This window comes from Notechis scutatus, chromosome 6 (genome assembly GCF_049901735.1).
Source record: "Notechis scutatus isolate UNSWTSFEM ecotype Mainland chromosome 6, rNotScu1.2, whole genome shotgun sequence".
NCBI classification, from domain to species: domain Eukaryota; kingdom Metazoa; phylum Chordata; class Lepidosauria; order Squamata; family Elapidae; genus Notechis; species Notechis scutatus.
This window is the reverse complement of record NC_142014.1, coordinates 76,778,725-76,793,974: the sequence shown is the minus strand read 5'-3', so window position 1 is coordinate 76,793,974 and position 15,250 is coordinate 76,778,725. Positions and strand designations below refer to the sequence as shown.

Here is a 15,250-nt window from a genome sequence, read left to right as displayed (position 1 = left end):
GCTTGGCAAGGTTTTGTTTGATCTTTGAGCTAAATTGCTTCGTGTTTTTTTTCCAGTTTAAACAGGAAGCCTAGACATAAATTATTTTTTAAAAATACATTAACTGTGTTTGTTTTTCTAAATAGAGAAGCAAGGGAGTGGCAGACTTCAAATTCTTTCTGTGCTTTTCAAATATTTCTCTCTAATCTTTATGACATGGTTTATTTGGCTGCCGTTCCATTCTGTGTTCTATTCTATTTCTACTCTTAGCAGGAGCACCGCTGGACTGGTCAAAAAAGTCAAGATAGTGGCCATGATAGAACTATTTATTCTATTTTATTCTAGCCATGCCAAGCCACGCCATTACTCTATTCTACTCTATTCTACTCCACTCCACTCTCTAATATTTGTATCTCAGGGTTGAAATTAGGGGACCTTGGTGCTGTCTGTTTGTTTTCTTGCAGACGTTTCATTACCCAACTTGGTAACATAATCAGTGCTAGAAAAAACAATTAACAGATAACAGATAATCAGAGTTGGAAGGGACCTTGTAGATCATCTAGTCCAAGAGGGAGACCCTATACCATTTCTGACAGATGGGAATCCAATCTCTTCTTGAAGGTCTCAAGTGATGGCGCTCCCACAACTTCCGAGGGCAACTTCTGTTCCATGGGTTGATTGTTCTCACTGTCAGAAAGTTTCTCCTTATTTCCAGGTTAAATCTCTCCTTGTTCAATTTCCATCCATTATTCCTTGTCTGGCCTTTGGGCGCTTTAGAAAATAGCTTGACCCCTTCCTCCCTGTGAATTACTACCAACCTGCCTTCCATGGAGGACCTGTATACTGCACGAGTCAAAAAGAGGGCTGTGAAAATATCTACAGGCCCCTTACATCCCGGACATAAACTGTTTCAACTCCTATCCTCAAAACAACACTATAGAGCACTGCACACCAGAACAACTAGACACAAGGACAGTTTTTCCCCAAAAGCTATCACTTTGCTAAACAACTAATTCCTCAACACTGTCCAACTATTTACAAAGTCTGCACTACTATTACTATTAACTTCTCATCACTCCTTATCACCCATCCCCTCCCACTTTGTGACTGTATGACTGTAACTTTGTCGCTTGTATCCTTACGATTTATATTGACTGTTTCCTAGTATGATTTGATTGCTTATTGTACCGTATGACTATCATTAAGTGTTGTACCTTCTTGACTCTTGACAAATGTATCTTTTCTTTTATGTATACTGAGAGCATTTGCACCAAGACAAATTCCTTGTGTGTCCAATCACACTTGGCCAATAAAAGATTTCTATTCTATTCTATTCTATTCTATTCTATTCTATTCTATTCTATTCTATTCTATTCTATTCTATTCTATTCTATTCTATTCTATTCTATATTCTATTCTTCTCTATATTCTACTCTACTCTACTCTACTCTACTCTACTCTACTCTACTCTATTCCATATTCTATTCCATTCCATTCCATTCCATTCTATTCCTAATTCTTATTCTTATTCTATTCTTTTCCTTATTGTATTGTATTGTATTGTATTGTATTGTATTGTATTGTATTGTATTGTACTGTACTGTATTGTATTGCATTCTATTCTATTCTGTTCTCTTCTGTTCTGTTCTGTTCCGTTCCGTTCCATTCCATCCCATCCCATCCCATCCTATCCTATCCCATTCCATTCCATTCCAGCCATGCCATGCCATGCCATTATTCTATCCTACTCTACTCTCTATTAAATGTTTTTATCTCAGGGTTAAAACGAGGGTTTCTTGGTGCTCTCTGAGCTTGTTTGTTTTCTTGCAGACATTTCATTACCCAACTAGGTAACATAATCTGTGCTAGAAGGGAGTGGGGTCTCCACTCCACTCCTCTGGTAATATATAGTACCAGCACCCTATCCCTCCCCTTTCCAAATTAATTTAAACCCCCCAAACCCATTAAAAGTAAATCATTTCAATTTCTTCCCAAATGTTTTTTTCCCCCTGACCCTGATTCTAAAAAAAAAAAAAAAAAGCAAATGATGATTGAGGGATTCTGGGAGTTGAAGACCACCCATCTTAAAGTTGCTAAGGTGGAGAAACACCTGTCTGGCAGATATTGAATATTAGGGGGAAAGACTTTTGACAAATTTGAATGGAAAAAAACAATGGAACAGCGGAAGTGATGCTAAGTGCCTAAGTGTGCCAGCATCTGGAATGGTGATATATCATGTGCATTTATGAGAATCTTGGACATGTTTGCAAGTTTCAGTTTCTTTCAAAAGCAATAACAAACAAAGGAAATTTGGCACTCAATTTGGAAGAGATTAACCGAGAACAGTTGTGTTAGAGTTCTAAGTTATTCTAACTTATACCATACAGTTGTTATTACATGCTAAACACAGCATGTAGATCCAGGTTGCCTTTAAGATATAAACAGGAATTAACGGCACCACACAACAACAGAGTTGGAAGGGACCTTGGAGGTCTTCTAGTCCAACCCCCTGTACCAGTTGTGGCTAACCTTTTTGGGCTCCTGTGCCGAAAATTGTGTGCGCGCTCATGTGCACTTGTGCGTGTGCCAGCACCCAGGAGGCAATGCGCTGGGGCTCCCCATCCCCTGGACGATGTGCGTGCATTCCCCCCCACCCTTGCCACCTGCATTGCGCATGCGCAGCTCCCAGTTGATTTTCGGGCCTTTTTTGGCCTCCCAGAGTCTCGAAACCGCTGCAGCCTTTGGAGGCCAAAAAATGGGCCCGTTTTGTCACTTCTGGTACTTCCGGAAATACCGGAAGTGATGAAACAGGCCTGTTTTTCGGCCTCTAAAGGCTGCAGAAGCTTCCCTCGAGCCTCCTGGAGGCTGAAAAAGGCCCCAAAACTCAGCTGGGAGGCACGCGCATGCGCAGTGAGGTAAGTTTGCCTGGGGCTCGCATGCCCGCACAAATGGCTCTGTGTGCCACCTATGGCACGCGTGTCATAGGTTCCCCCTCACGGCCCTATACCATTTCAGACAAATGATTGCCCAGTCTTTTCTTAAAAGCCTCCCATCTTGGAGCAACACAATCTATGGAGAGAAGCCGTTCCACTGATCGATTATTTTAATTAACAGGAAATTTCTCTTTAATTCCAGATTGTTTCTCTCCTTGATTTGTTTCCATCCGTTGCTTCTTGTCCTGCCCTCTGGTGCTTTGGAGAATAGCTTGACTCCCTCTTCTTTGGGGCAGCCCTTCAAGTATTGGAAGACTGCTATCATGTCACCCCACTGGTCCTTCCTTTCACTAGACTAGACATACCCAGTTTCTGCATCCATTCTTCATATGTTTTAACCTGGGGTGGGATTCTACCAGTTCGGACCAGTTCTATAGAACCGGTTGTTACAATTCTGTGCAGTTCGGAGAACTGGCCAATCGCACCACTGGCTGGCTCCTCCCCTCCCCACCCAGGAAGGTTTCCTAAGGCCCAGTCAAGGGTGGTATTCAGGGGTTGGGGGAGGGAAAAGTGGCCTGAGAGCAGAGCTGAACCTTGCTTAGAATTTTCAGTGCAGACTCAGGCAGCAGATTGCAGAAAGGTAGATCTCTGAGTGACTCTGTGATTCTGCAAGCAGCTCAATCTGCCTGCCTGCTTTGCCTGATTTTGGGTAAAAGTTGCTCTTTTTTAAAAAATAAAAAATTCAATCTTTACATATATATTTACAATATTTATATACAAGCCACGCCCAGCCAGTCACATGACCACCAAGCCACACCCACCAATTAGGCCACACCCACAGAACCGGTTGTTAAATATTTGAATCCCACCCCTGGTTTTAGCCTCCCGTCCCCTAATCATCTTGGCTGCTCTTCGCTGCACTCTTTCTAGAGTCTCAATCATCTTTTTTTTACATCATGGAGACCAAAACATTAATTAAAGCTTCACATCATCCCATATGTATTAATAGCTTCAACTATGCACAAATGTCCATCACATGCAACTCGTTTGTGAATGTCTACTATCAGTTGGAAATTATCTTTGGCTATAATATGTATTTGTGCAATTTCTGCATCCCCCTGTTGATAAATGCATTCCCTACTGATCATAAAACTCCACGAGTTTCATCAATATAAAAAGAAATCCTATTTTTATTTTAATTTTTAAAAATGCCAACCTATTTTTTAAAAAATTACTCCTATATTAAGGCAGACACTTTCTGCAAACTGTTAAATTTGTGAGCGTATGTGTGATATCCATCTGTATCCATCCAGCTGCATTACAATACAACATAGGCACTGTGTAACTGAGTGCATAACAGGCTAAAGGCACAAAAATGCTAACCGAGTTTAGCAGGTTGTGTGAACGGAAACACTAGCCTGGGTAGCCATGATTCCAACACTGCTTAGCAAATTTACAGTACAAGAGTATTTACAGTACAAGAGAGAAGTATTTACATTCTTAATAATCACTATTGAAATTAAAATGGCTTCATGGTTTAATTCTGAGCATAATTTCCTACATGCTAGGAGCACTCGCACATGACACAGTGCACAAATTTTGTAAAAATGGTTGTGTGCAACTTTTAAGAAGCTGTTCCATCTATCTGCTTGTTCCAAATGGAGAGTGACTTTTCAAGAACAATTTCTTCACTAAATAATAATCACACATTAGATTTTGCTATGGACACTTATGAAGATGTCCTTGGTTAACCAGACGTCAAGCAGCTGCTTACAAATGGACAACTATAGGTAGTCCTTGACTTACAACTGATTGTTTAGTTACGAGTTACAACAGTTCAATGTTATGATGGCACTGAAAAATGTGATTTATGACCGTTTTTCATAAACAGCATCCCTATGATCATGTGATCAAAATTCAGATGCTTGGCAATTGACTCATATTTATGACCGTTGCCCGGGGTACTTATGATCCCCTTTTGTGACCTTCTGACAAGGTCAGAAGATCAATGGGGGAGCCAGATTCACTTAACGACCGTGTTACTAATTTAACAACTGCATTGATTCCCTTAACGATGGTGGCAAGACAGGTCGTAAAATGGGGAAGAGCTCGTTTAACAAATGTCTCCTTAACAGAAACGTTGGGCTCAATTGTCGTACGTCAAGGCTGAGAGAAATACAGGTAGTCCTCGACTTACGACGATTCACTTAGTGACTGGTTTGAAGTTACAACATGACTGAAAAAAAGGGATTTCTGACCGGGTTTCACACTTGTGACTATTGCAGCATCTCCATGGTCACAGGATTAAAAATTCAGACCCTTGGCAACGGGTTCATATTTACGACGGTGGCCCGGGGTCCCTTTTGCAACCTTCTGACAAGCAAAGTGTCAACTCATAAAATATTTCTATGGTCTTTTTAGAGTTGCCAACAAAAAGGGAGGGAGAAGCAGTGCAACAGCTTGCAAAACCGAAACTGCACTCCATAAATGTTTTCATAGATAGTTTCCAGGCGACTGAAGTTTCTGCCACACAAAATTCTAACTGGAGAGCATGATTGATGACTCTTGGCTATGGATGTGTCCCATTGGAGAATATGAGTTATGATACACCCAGGGGGTGGGGGAAAACCAGGGTCAAGGGTGACAATGAATGATGTGTCTCAGAGTCGGCTACACCCAGGCAGCACCGGCATATCTACTCCTAATAAATCTTCTTTAAAGCTTTGAAAATCCCATAGCCGCCCAAGAGACACATATCTGCCTACCCTGGTTTTCCCCCCCCCTGTGACTTAAGGGCCAGATTCAGTAAATCGGGGTACAAAACGTACGCACTCCAGACAAGCCGTGACAGCTAGCCAGCCGACTCTGAGACACTTCATTCATATTCTCCTAAAGGGAAGCCACATTCAGTAAACAACTTCATTGATTTATTTAACAACTGTGGCAAGAAAGGTGATAAAAACGAGGCAAAAATCCCTTAAACAACAGAGATTCGGCCTCAATTGTGGTCATAATTCAAGGACTACGTGTATTTTTAAAGTGTGTTTCCTTCTGCGCGACGAAGCCCAATTCAAACCCAAAAGTTCTCTGGAGAGGAAGAGCCAAATTTCCTCGGAGGACAGCAAGGATGTTTTCCCTGTCTTCAGAGGGTGTTTTCCACCAAGGGGCTAGTCCCCGTGTCAAAAAGATGGGAGGCCAAATAGTCTGCGTAGTCCCCGTCGATGAGTTTCTCGGCGTTGTGTTTGGCAAACCAGCAATCCACTTCCTGTTGGCCGTTGTAGATCTTTCTCTGCTTCCACACCACGGGCACCAAACGCCCTTTCAACCGGAGGGCGTGCCCCGAGTTCGAGTTGGTTTCGTGGCCGTCATCCGGGCTACACTTTTCGGAGAACGGCTCAGTCAAGAGCTCAATGTCTTGGTGCAAGAACTGGCCTGCAAAATTAAAAAAAATTAAAAATATTTTTTTTTAAAAAAAAGTTGTGAGCAAGTAAATGAATGAGACTCCAGGAAGCTCTCAGATTATGATTAAACTGAGACCAGGATTTCCGTTGCTAAAGCCAGGCAATAGTTTAGTGAGTGGTGCAGTGGTGGGATTCAATATTTTTTACTGCCGGTTCTGTGGGCGGGGCGTGGTGGGCGTGGTGTGACTTGGTGGGCGTGGCTTGGTGGGCGTGGCTTGGTGGATGTGGCAGGGGAAGGATATACTGCAAAATCCCCATTCCCTCCCCGCCCCACTAACCTGCTTTCCAGCTCTGTTCTCCTGGGCAGGGCAACCAAAGAAGACCCAGCCAATCAGCTGGGACTCAAAGGGAGGCAGAGAAGACATGGGGGCGGGGCCAGTCTGAGATGATATTTGCCAGTTCTCCAAACTACTCAAAATTTCTGCTACCAGTTCTCCAGAACTGGTCAGAACCTGCTGAATATACCACCTCTGGAGTGGTGCCCAATTTTATGAGTTTTTTATGTCATGGTTGTTAAGCAAATCACTGCATTGTTAAGTGAATCAGGTGGTGGTTAGGTGAATCTGGCTTCCTCCACTGACTTGATTTGTTGGAAACTGACTAGGAAGATTGCAAATGGCAAATTTTGAAAGAAAAAAAAAGAACATTTAAGATGATTGGGGGCTGGAGGTTAAAATGTATGAAAAATGGTTGTGGGAATTGGGTATGGCCCATCTAGAGAAAAGAAGGACTAGGTGTGATTAGTATTTGAGGGGCTGCCTCAAAGAGGAGGGGGTTCAATTTATTTTCCAAAGCACCTGAAGACAAGACAAGAACCAATGGATGGAAACTAATCAAGGAGAAAAGCAACCTGGAATTAAGGAGAAACTTGCTAACAGTGAGGACAATTAACCAGTGAAACAGCTTGCCTTCAGAAATCAACCAACCAATCAGAAAATAGCTGGAAGGGACCTTGGAGGTCTTCTAGCCCAGCCCCCTATACCATTTCAGACAAGTGGCTGTCCAGTCTCTTCTTAAAAACCTCCAATGATGAAGCATCCACAACTTCTGGAGGCAGGCTGATTCACTGGTTAATTGTTCTCACTGTTAGCAAGTTTCTTGGATGCTTCATCACTGGAGGGGGCTGGGCTAGAAGACCTCCAAGGTCCCTTCCAGCTATATTCTGATTGATTGATTATGTGACTGTGGGAAGCTGCAAGGGTTGCAAATACATGCTGGTTGCCAAACACCCACATTCTGATCATGTGCAGAGGTGGGTATTCAGCCAGTGCTGACAGGTTCTGGAGAACCGGAAGCGGAAATTTGGAGTAGTTCAGAGAACCGGGAAATCCCGCCTCTGACTGGCCCTGCCCCCACCTATTCTCTGCCTCCCGAGTCTTTGCTGATTGCCTGGGTCTTCTTTGGTTGCCCTGCACACAGGAGAACAGAGCTGGAAAGCAGGTTAGTGGGGTGGGGAGGGAATGGAGATTTTGCAGTATATCCTCCCCTGCCACATCCACCAAGCCACGCCACCAAGCCACGCCCACAGAACCAGCAGTATTTTGCAGGGATTTTGCAGTAACCTTCTCCACCACACCCACCAAGCCAGGACCACAGAACTGTTAGTAAAAAAAATTTGAATACCACCACTGATTATATGGCAGCATCCCAGGGTCTTATGTTCATTATGTGCGACCTTCCCAGTTGGTCTCTGACAAGCCAAGTCAATGGGGGAAACTGCATTGGCTCAAAAACACATTATCCACTTCACAAGTGCAGTGATTTGCTTACTAACCGTGGGGGTGGGGGAAATGCCATAAAGTTGGGCACCATTCACTTAACCACTTCCTTACTTAGCAACTCAAAAATTCTGGCTCCCCCATGGGGAATCTTCTGTTCCAGAAATGAGCAACGCATGTCAGGATTCCGGCAGTTACGCCACTTAACTCATGAGTCTCGAGCCAAACTTCCAAAACTTCAAAAGGATTTATTGGGAGTGAACATGTCCGGCACTGCCTGGGTGTAGCCAACTCTGAGACACATCATTCATTGTCATCCTTGACCCTAGTTTTCCCCCACCCCCTGGGGGTATCATAATTCATATTCTCCAATGGGACACATCCATAGCCCAAAGTTATCAATCATGCTTTCCAGTTAGATATTTGCACGGCAGAAACTTCAGTCACCTAGTTACTATCTTTGAAAACATTTATGGAATGCACTTTCGGTTGCAAGCTATCACACTGCTCCCTCCTACCTTTCTGTTGGCAACTCTAAAATACCATAGAATTATTTTTTGAGTTATGACAACATGGCTGTGAGGTGAATCTGGATCCCCTGTTGACTTTGCTTGTCTGAACGTTGCAAAAGGGAATCACATCACATACACACACACACACACACACACACACCAAGACACCCCAATCGTCATAAGTATGAACTGAGCATTGGAATTTTGATCGCACGATCATGGGGATGTTGCAAAAGTCGTAACTGTGGAAAAGGGTCATCCGTCACTTTTTTTCAGTGCCGTTGTAACTTTGGTCGCTAAAAGTGAACTGTTGTAAGCAGGGGTGGGATTCTACAGGTTCGCACCTATTCGCTAGAACCGGTTGTTAACATTCTAAGCAGTTCAAAGAACTGGTTGTTAGAAGAAATTACGGGCCTAATCCTGTAAGGAAGGCAGGAAGGAAACATTCTGGTGTTGCTTACAGAAACTGCATCTCCGTTAACCCTTATTACATTCTTGGCAGGACTAGACTTCCTGTCTCAGGAACTTCTCTGGAGTTTTTTCCCCCTACTTTGCTGGTATTTTGCTTGTGTGGAGTGACCATTCAAAGTTACAATGGCACTGGAAAAAGTGACTTATGACCATTTTCCACACTTACGACTTGCAGCATCCCCACAGTCATGAGAGGCCAGGCGAGGAGATGCGTGGCACGATGTGAGTGATATTGAGTTGGCCACGCGCTGCCAACAACATGACCACCAAGCCATGTCCACCCTGCCACATGACCAACAAGCCACGCCTACCACCTAAGCCACGCCCACAGAACTGGTTGTTAAAATTTTTGAATCCCACCCCTGGTTGTAAGTCGAGGACTACCTGTACTCAGGACGGCGCCTCTCAGAATCCACAGGGAAGATAGATGTCTCTCTGCACACAATCTTAGAAACTGAGAGATCTCTCCAGGGGTGGGCCAGGATTCTGCGGAGTTCGGTGAACCTGCAAATCCCACTCGTGGCTGGCCCTGTCCACCCTATTCCTCCCCTCCCAGGAGTCTCTACATGGCCCATTTTGGATCTCAGGTAAGTACAGGGCCCACATAGAGGCTCAGAGAGGGCAAAAAACAAACTTCTGGAAGGCCAGAAACAGGCCTGTTTCCGGCCTTCAGAGGGCCTCTGGAGCCCAGAGGAGGCTGTTTTCGCCCCCCTGGAGGCTCAATAAAAGCCTCAGGAGCCTGAAGAGTGGCATTAAAAGCTGAAACCCCCAAGTTCTGTAGGCCACGCGCTGAAATCGCCACCACTCAGCAACTGGGCAAGAGAACTGGTTGCTAAAATTCTGGAAGACCAACCTGGATCACTTAATGTACCTATCAGCTTCCATGAGAACCCTTGAAAAGTCCTTGACCATTAGAGATGTAGAAACCCAAATGGTTCTTCTGATACCGGGCAGGGTTCTTGTAGTGGTGGATCAGAATGGCGAAGCTGATGGAATCTTGTAGGACCACCGTGACATTGGCGTGGGCCACAATGGACACGTGGAACTTCTTGCCTACCACCACGGCGTTGCGGTCACAGGGAAAGACCAGCCTCTTCTCATCATCCAAGATGACCTTAGTGGGAGAAATTTCCAGGTAGGATCTTCCCGGTTTGTTGATGAGAATTGTGATGCTCTTGAAGTACGTCCGGTGTTTCTTATGACCGTTCCGTGGGGCAGGGGCCCCAATTAGCTGGCCGTTGACAGTCACTCCTAAGGGACAAGTGAAGATATAAAGAGTTTGATTTAGTGGTTAAGGCACCAGGCTAGAAAGCAAGAGATTTTGAGTTCAAGTCCTGCCTTAGGCATGGAAGTCAACCGGGTGACTTTGGGCCAATCATCGGGAAATGGTGAGTTCTAGTCCCGCCTTAGCTTTGAAAGTCAGCTGGGTGATCTTGAGCGAATCATCAGGAGACAATGAGTTCTAGTCCCGCCTCAGCCATGGAAGCCAACTGGAAGACTTTGGGCCAATCACCAGGAGATGAAGAGTTCTAGCCTTGCCTTCGGCATGAAAGCCAACTGGGTGACTTTGAGCCAATCACCAGGAGACTGTGAGTTCTAGTCTCACCTTAGGCATGAAAGCCAACTGGGTGACTTTGGGCCAATCATCGGGAAATGGTGAGTTCTAGTCCCGCCTTAGCTTTGAAAGTCAGCTGGGTGATCTTGAGCGAATCATCAGGAGACAATGAGTTCTAGTCCCGCCTCAGCCATGGAAGCCGACTGGAAGACTTTGGGCCAATCACCAGGAGATGAAGAGTTCTAGCCTTGCCTTCGGCATGAAAGCCAACTGGGTGACTTTGAGCCAATCACCAGGAGACTGTGAGTTCTAGTCTCACCTTAGGCACGAAAGCCAACTGGGTGACTTTGAGCCAATCACCAGGAGACTGTGAGTTCTAGTCTTGCCTTAGGCATGAAAGCCAACTGGGTGACTTTGAGCCAATCACCAGGAGACAATGAATTCTAGAACCACCTTAGCCATGAAAGCAAGCTGGATGATTTTGGTCCAGAATCTTTATACATAATCTGTTGCCATTGTTCCTCTCTTTGCATGCAGTACATCTCAGTATGGTGCAAAGCTGTATTTAAAAAAAAAATGCAAAGAAAAGAAATACACCAATTGTATCATAATAGGGCAGCCTGGGACGATCTGTTTCCCATGGTAAGACAATGGCTGAGTTCCCACAACCTACCGAATCACACAAACAATGCACTTTAGTTTAGTCTGGCTTGTTGTGAGATTCCAACGGATCTTTAGCAATTTCCTATTTTCGATGCGGCCACCGTTGCCTCCTACAAACAGATGTATTGTTCCTGACACAGTTGGACAGTAATTTGGGGTCTTAAAACCAAAAGCAGAGGAAACACCATTAATATTTTGCTTCCTTGTGCAATGCTTGTTTGAAATTGTCCCAAGCTGACTCTAAACTTTGTCCCGTCCCATGAAACGGATTTGGGAGGTGGAAATTCATCAGCGTTTCCTTTCCGTCCACTGCTTGAGGCCAGGCCAAACTTTTACTCAACTCTGCGGATGGAACAAGTCAATAGCTCCACCAGCTCTGCCGTTCCCATATCAGGGTTACCTTACCTGAGTGCTTATGATCTGAAACTAATCTAAGGATATCGCCAGGCTGCCCATCGATATTGAAGCAGATTGTCAGCTTGTTCTGTGGCAAATCAATGACAAAATGAGGGTCGCCATCCGCTGGAGAGAGAATTGAAAACAAAACAAGAAGGGAAACATTAATGAAGGGTCCTTGGTCCTCTCTGAGGTAGCTTGCTTTCTTGCAGGCATTTCATGACCCAACTAGGTAACATCATCAGTGCTTAATAAGGAGTGCTATTTGCTGTCAGTTTATATTCTGGTGTCCTGTCTATGTGGGTGGGTGGGTGTCTAGAGATGCTTTGATTGGGCTGTTTACTGATGGGTCTTTGGCCGTTTCTTGACCGGGTTATTGTTTACTTTTTAGTCGATTAGCAAAGAGGCACTGGTGGCAGGCTATTCACACTAGGAAAGGGGCAAAGGCAGCAGGCCATTTGCACCAGTAAGGTAAGCTCACCAGGTAGGCAGGGAGCTGGGCCGCATGGGAGGCGGCAGAGAATGGCGAAGGAAGACTCAGCACTTGGGAGCGCTTGGACCGCTTGGGAGGCTGGGGCAAAGGCAGGCAAGCAGGCTGGGCTGTGTGGGCTGCGTGATTGAGGCAAACGTGCTAGCGAGGGAGGGAGCCAGAGAGCAGCAGCTGCTATCCCACAGCCAAGGTGGGCGAGGCGAGATAAGGAGTGGCTGGAACTTCTGGAAGGGGCAGGGCGAGGGGGGGGGGAATTTGGGGGCCAGCCAGTGGTAGGATTAGCTGGTTCTCCGAACTGCACAAAAAGTTAACAACCGGTTTGCGTGAACCGGTGTGAACCAGCTGAATCCCACTTCTGTGCTAATGGCTAAATAGCCATTAGCAAACAGCCCAAGCAAAGAACCCCTAAGGCCATCCCCACCCACACGGACAGGCAAGATACCAGAATATAAACTGACAGCAAACAGCACTCTGGTAGCACTGATGATGTACCTAGTTAAGGTAATGAAACAGATAAAGACAAACAGATAAGGAAAGAAAAAGAAAGAAAGAGAAAAGAAGGCAGGAAGGAAGGAAGGAAGGAAGGAAGGAAGGAAGGAAGGAAGGAAGGAAGGAAGGAAGAAGGAAAGAAAGAGGAAGGAAGGAAGGAGAGGAAAGAGGAAAGAAAGGAAAGAAAGAACAATAGAAAGAAGGAAGGAAAGAAAGAAAAGAGAGAGAGAGAGAGAGAGAAAAAAGAAAGAAAGAAAGAAAGAAAGAAAGAAAGAAAGAAAGAAAGAAAGAAAGAAAGAAAGAAAGAAAGAAAGAAGAAAGAAAGAAAGAAAGAAAGAAAGAAAGTCTGTTTTGCTTAGCAAAGTTAGAAGATTTTTTGAACTATTACGGCAGGCGGCAGGCGGTACAGAATAATAAAAACAAGGACAAATAGGCTGAAAAACAGCTTCTATCCCAGGGCAGTAGCTCTTTTGAATTCTGCTGTATAGTGCAGCGTTGGTGTGGTGTTGGGGGTTTCCGGTTCAATGTGTGAAGGGTGAAGGATGTGTGTTTGTGTTTATTTTCATATTCATGGTCGTGATGTGCACTGAAGATGGTGTTTGATTTCGTTGTATGAGGTGCAATGACAATAAAGTAAAGTAAAGTAAAGTAAAGACCAATGCGGCCAAACCCTCGTATTTTTGACCACTTACCTGAAGTTTTAGTTACATTTATTTTTGGCTCCTCTGATTTTTCAGGAATAGAGCCTGAAATAAGAGGAGGAGAAATGAGATTACACAAAACCACACAGGCACATATAGCCCAGCTCCCTCCCCAGACCAAAGCACTATGCTATTATGCCCACCGCCAGAGAAGATCCATGACCAGGAGTGGGATTCAGCCAGTCCGGGTTGGTTCAGGCAAACCGGATGTTAAATTTACATCTGGTTCACTGAACCAGTAGTTGAACCAACTGGCTGGCCTGCCCACCCCTCCCCTCCCAGGGGTCTCCATTCAGCCCATTTTGGATGCAGGTAAGTGCAGGGTCTGTGCAGAGGCTCTGGGAGGGCAAAAAAATGGCCCTCCTGGAAGTTTCCAGAACTTCTGAGACAGCCATTTTTTGCCCTCCCACATCCTTCACATGGACCCTGCACTTCGCTTGAACTGGCCTGAACCGGCTGAATCCCACCGCTGCCAAGGTCCCTTCCAGCTCCGTTCTCTATTCTTCCAACTCTGTTATTCTATCCTGTCTAAGGCAGGACCAGAACTCATTGTCTCCCAGTTTGTAGCTTGCCGTTGTCCTTACCTGAGGGCACTTGGTGGCCTTGAAGGCCCTGCACGATTTCTCCAATGCCTTCGGCTGAAGGGCCAGCGTAGACCTCCATTGGGGGCTCCACTTGAAATGGAAGGGTTTTCATCTTCAGGGTAGTGAAGGGCATGACAAAATTGTAAGCAAGAGCCAAGCTCTTGGCCCTTTCCCTCAGAGAGGCCTTCTCCTTGCTGTTGTCGCTCTTCAACCAGGAGGTCAACAGTTCCTTGATGGTGAGGTAACTCCAGGCCCGCTCGACATAGTTTTGATCGGCGGAGGAGTTCGGCAGGCCGACAAAACTCGCCTCGAGGAGGTTCTGCCCTGAAAGGTCGACGGCCACATCGGTTTTCAGGAGGACGTGCTTGTCACTGTTGCTGGCGGTCACTTCTACATGTAAGCTGTGGGCGGTCTTGTTGAAGAGTTTCCCCGCGATGACAATTTCAGAACCGTTGAAGTAGTTGGGGAAGAAATTCTGAGTCACTTTCTCCACGCTGCCCACGGGGTAATCGACCCGGATGTCCGACAGAAGCGGGGTACCGATCTCGTCATAGAACCTGCACAAACATGTTGGGTTACTCTTACAACATGAGCGCAAGTTGCAAGGAAACCAACACTGAGGGAGTCCTCGACTTACGAGCATTCATTTAGCAACAGTTCGAAATTACAACAATACTGAAAAAAGTCACCAATGACCAGTTCTTACATCTAGGACAGGTAATCCTCAACTTATGACCATAATTGAGCCCATAATTTCTGTTGCTAAGCGAGACAGTTGTGAAGTGATTTCCACCCCCATTTTACAACCTTTCTTGCCACTGTTAAGTGAATTTTTGCAGTTGTTAAGTTAGTACAGGTAGTCCTCAACTTATGACCACAGTGGAGCCCAAATTTTCTGTTGTTGAAGTGAGACATTTGTTAAGTGAATTTTACCCCATTTTACGACCTTTCTTGCCACAGTTGTTAAGTGAATCACTGCAATTGATAAATTAATAGCCTGGTTTTTAGGTGAATCTGGTTTCCCCAATGACTTTAATTGTCAGAAGGTCGCAAAAGGGGATCGTGAGACCACGGGACGCAGCAACGGTCATAAGGCTTGGTAGGCATGGCTTCGTGGGTGTGGCAGGGGAAATAAAATCTCCATTCCTTCTGCACTCCAGGGGGAAGATTACTGCAAAATCCCCATTCCCTTCCCACCCCACTAACCTGCTTTCCAGCTCCGTTCTCCTGTGCAGGGCAACCAAAGAAGACCCAGCCAATCAGCTGGGACTCAAAGGGAGGCAGAGAATAGATGAGGG

The 15,250-nt window shown here is 45.2% G+C and overlaps 1 protein-coding gene across 1 annotated transcript in view; it reads right to left on the bottom strand.

Moving 5' to 3' along the window:
• Positions 1 to 9,948: 9,948 nt before the first annotated feature.
• ITIH5 (inter-alpha-trypsin inhibitor heavy chain 5) overlaps positions 9,949 to 15,250 on the bottom strand; it is a 41,306-nt gene continuing 36,004 nt past the window's right edge. Inside the window, exons 10-13 of the mRNA XM_087968890.1 lie at positions 13,953 to 14,509; positions 13,360 to 13,413; positions 11,698 to 11,814; positions 9,949 to 10,325 (exon numbers count right to left, since the gene is read on the bottom strand). Of these exons, the coding sequence (XP_087825016.1) occupies positions 9,949 to 10,325; positions 11,698 to 11,814; positions 13,360 to 13,413; positions 13,953 to 14,509 (1,105 nt within the window). The remainder of the gene's footprint in view (positions 10,326 to 11,697; positions 11,815 to 13,359; positions 13,414 to 13,952; positions 14,510 to 15,250) is intronic.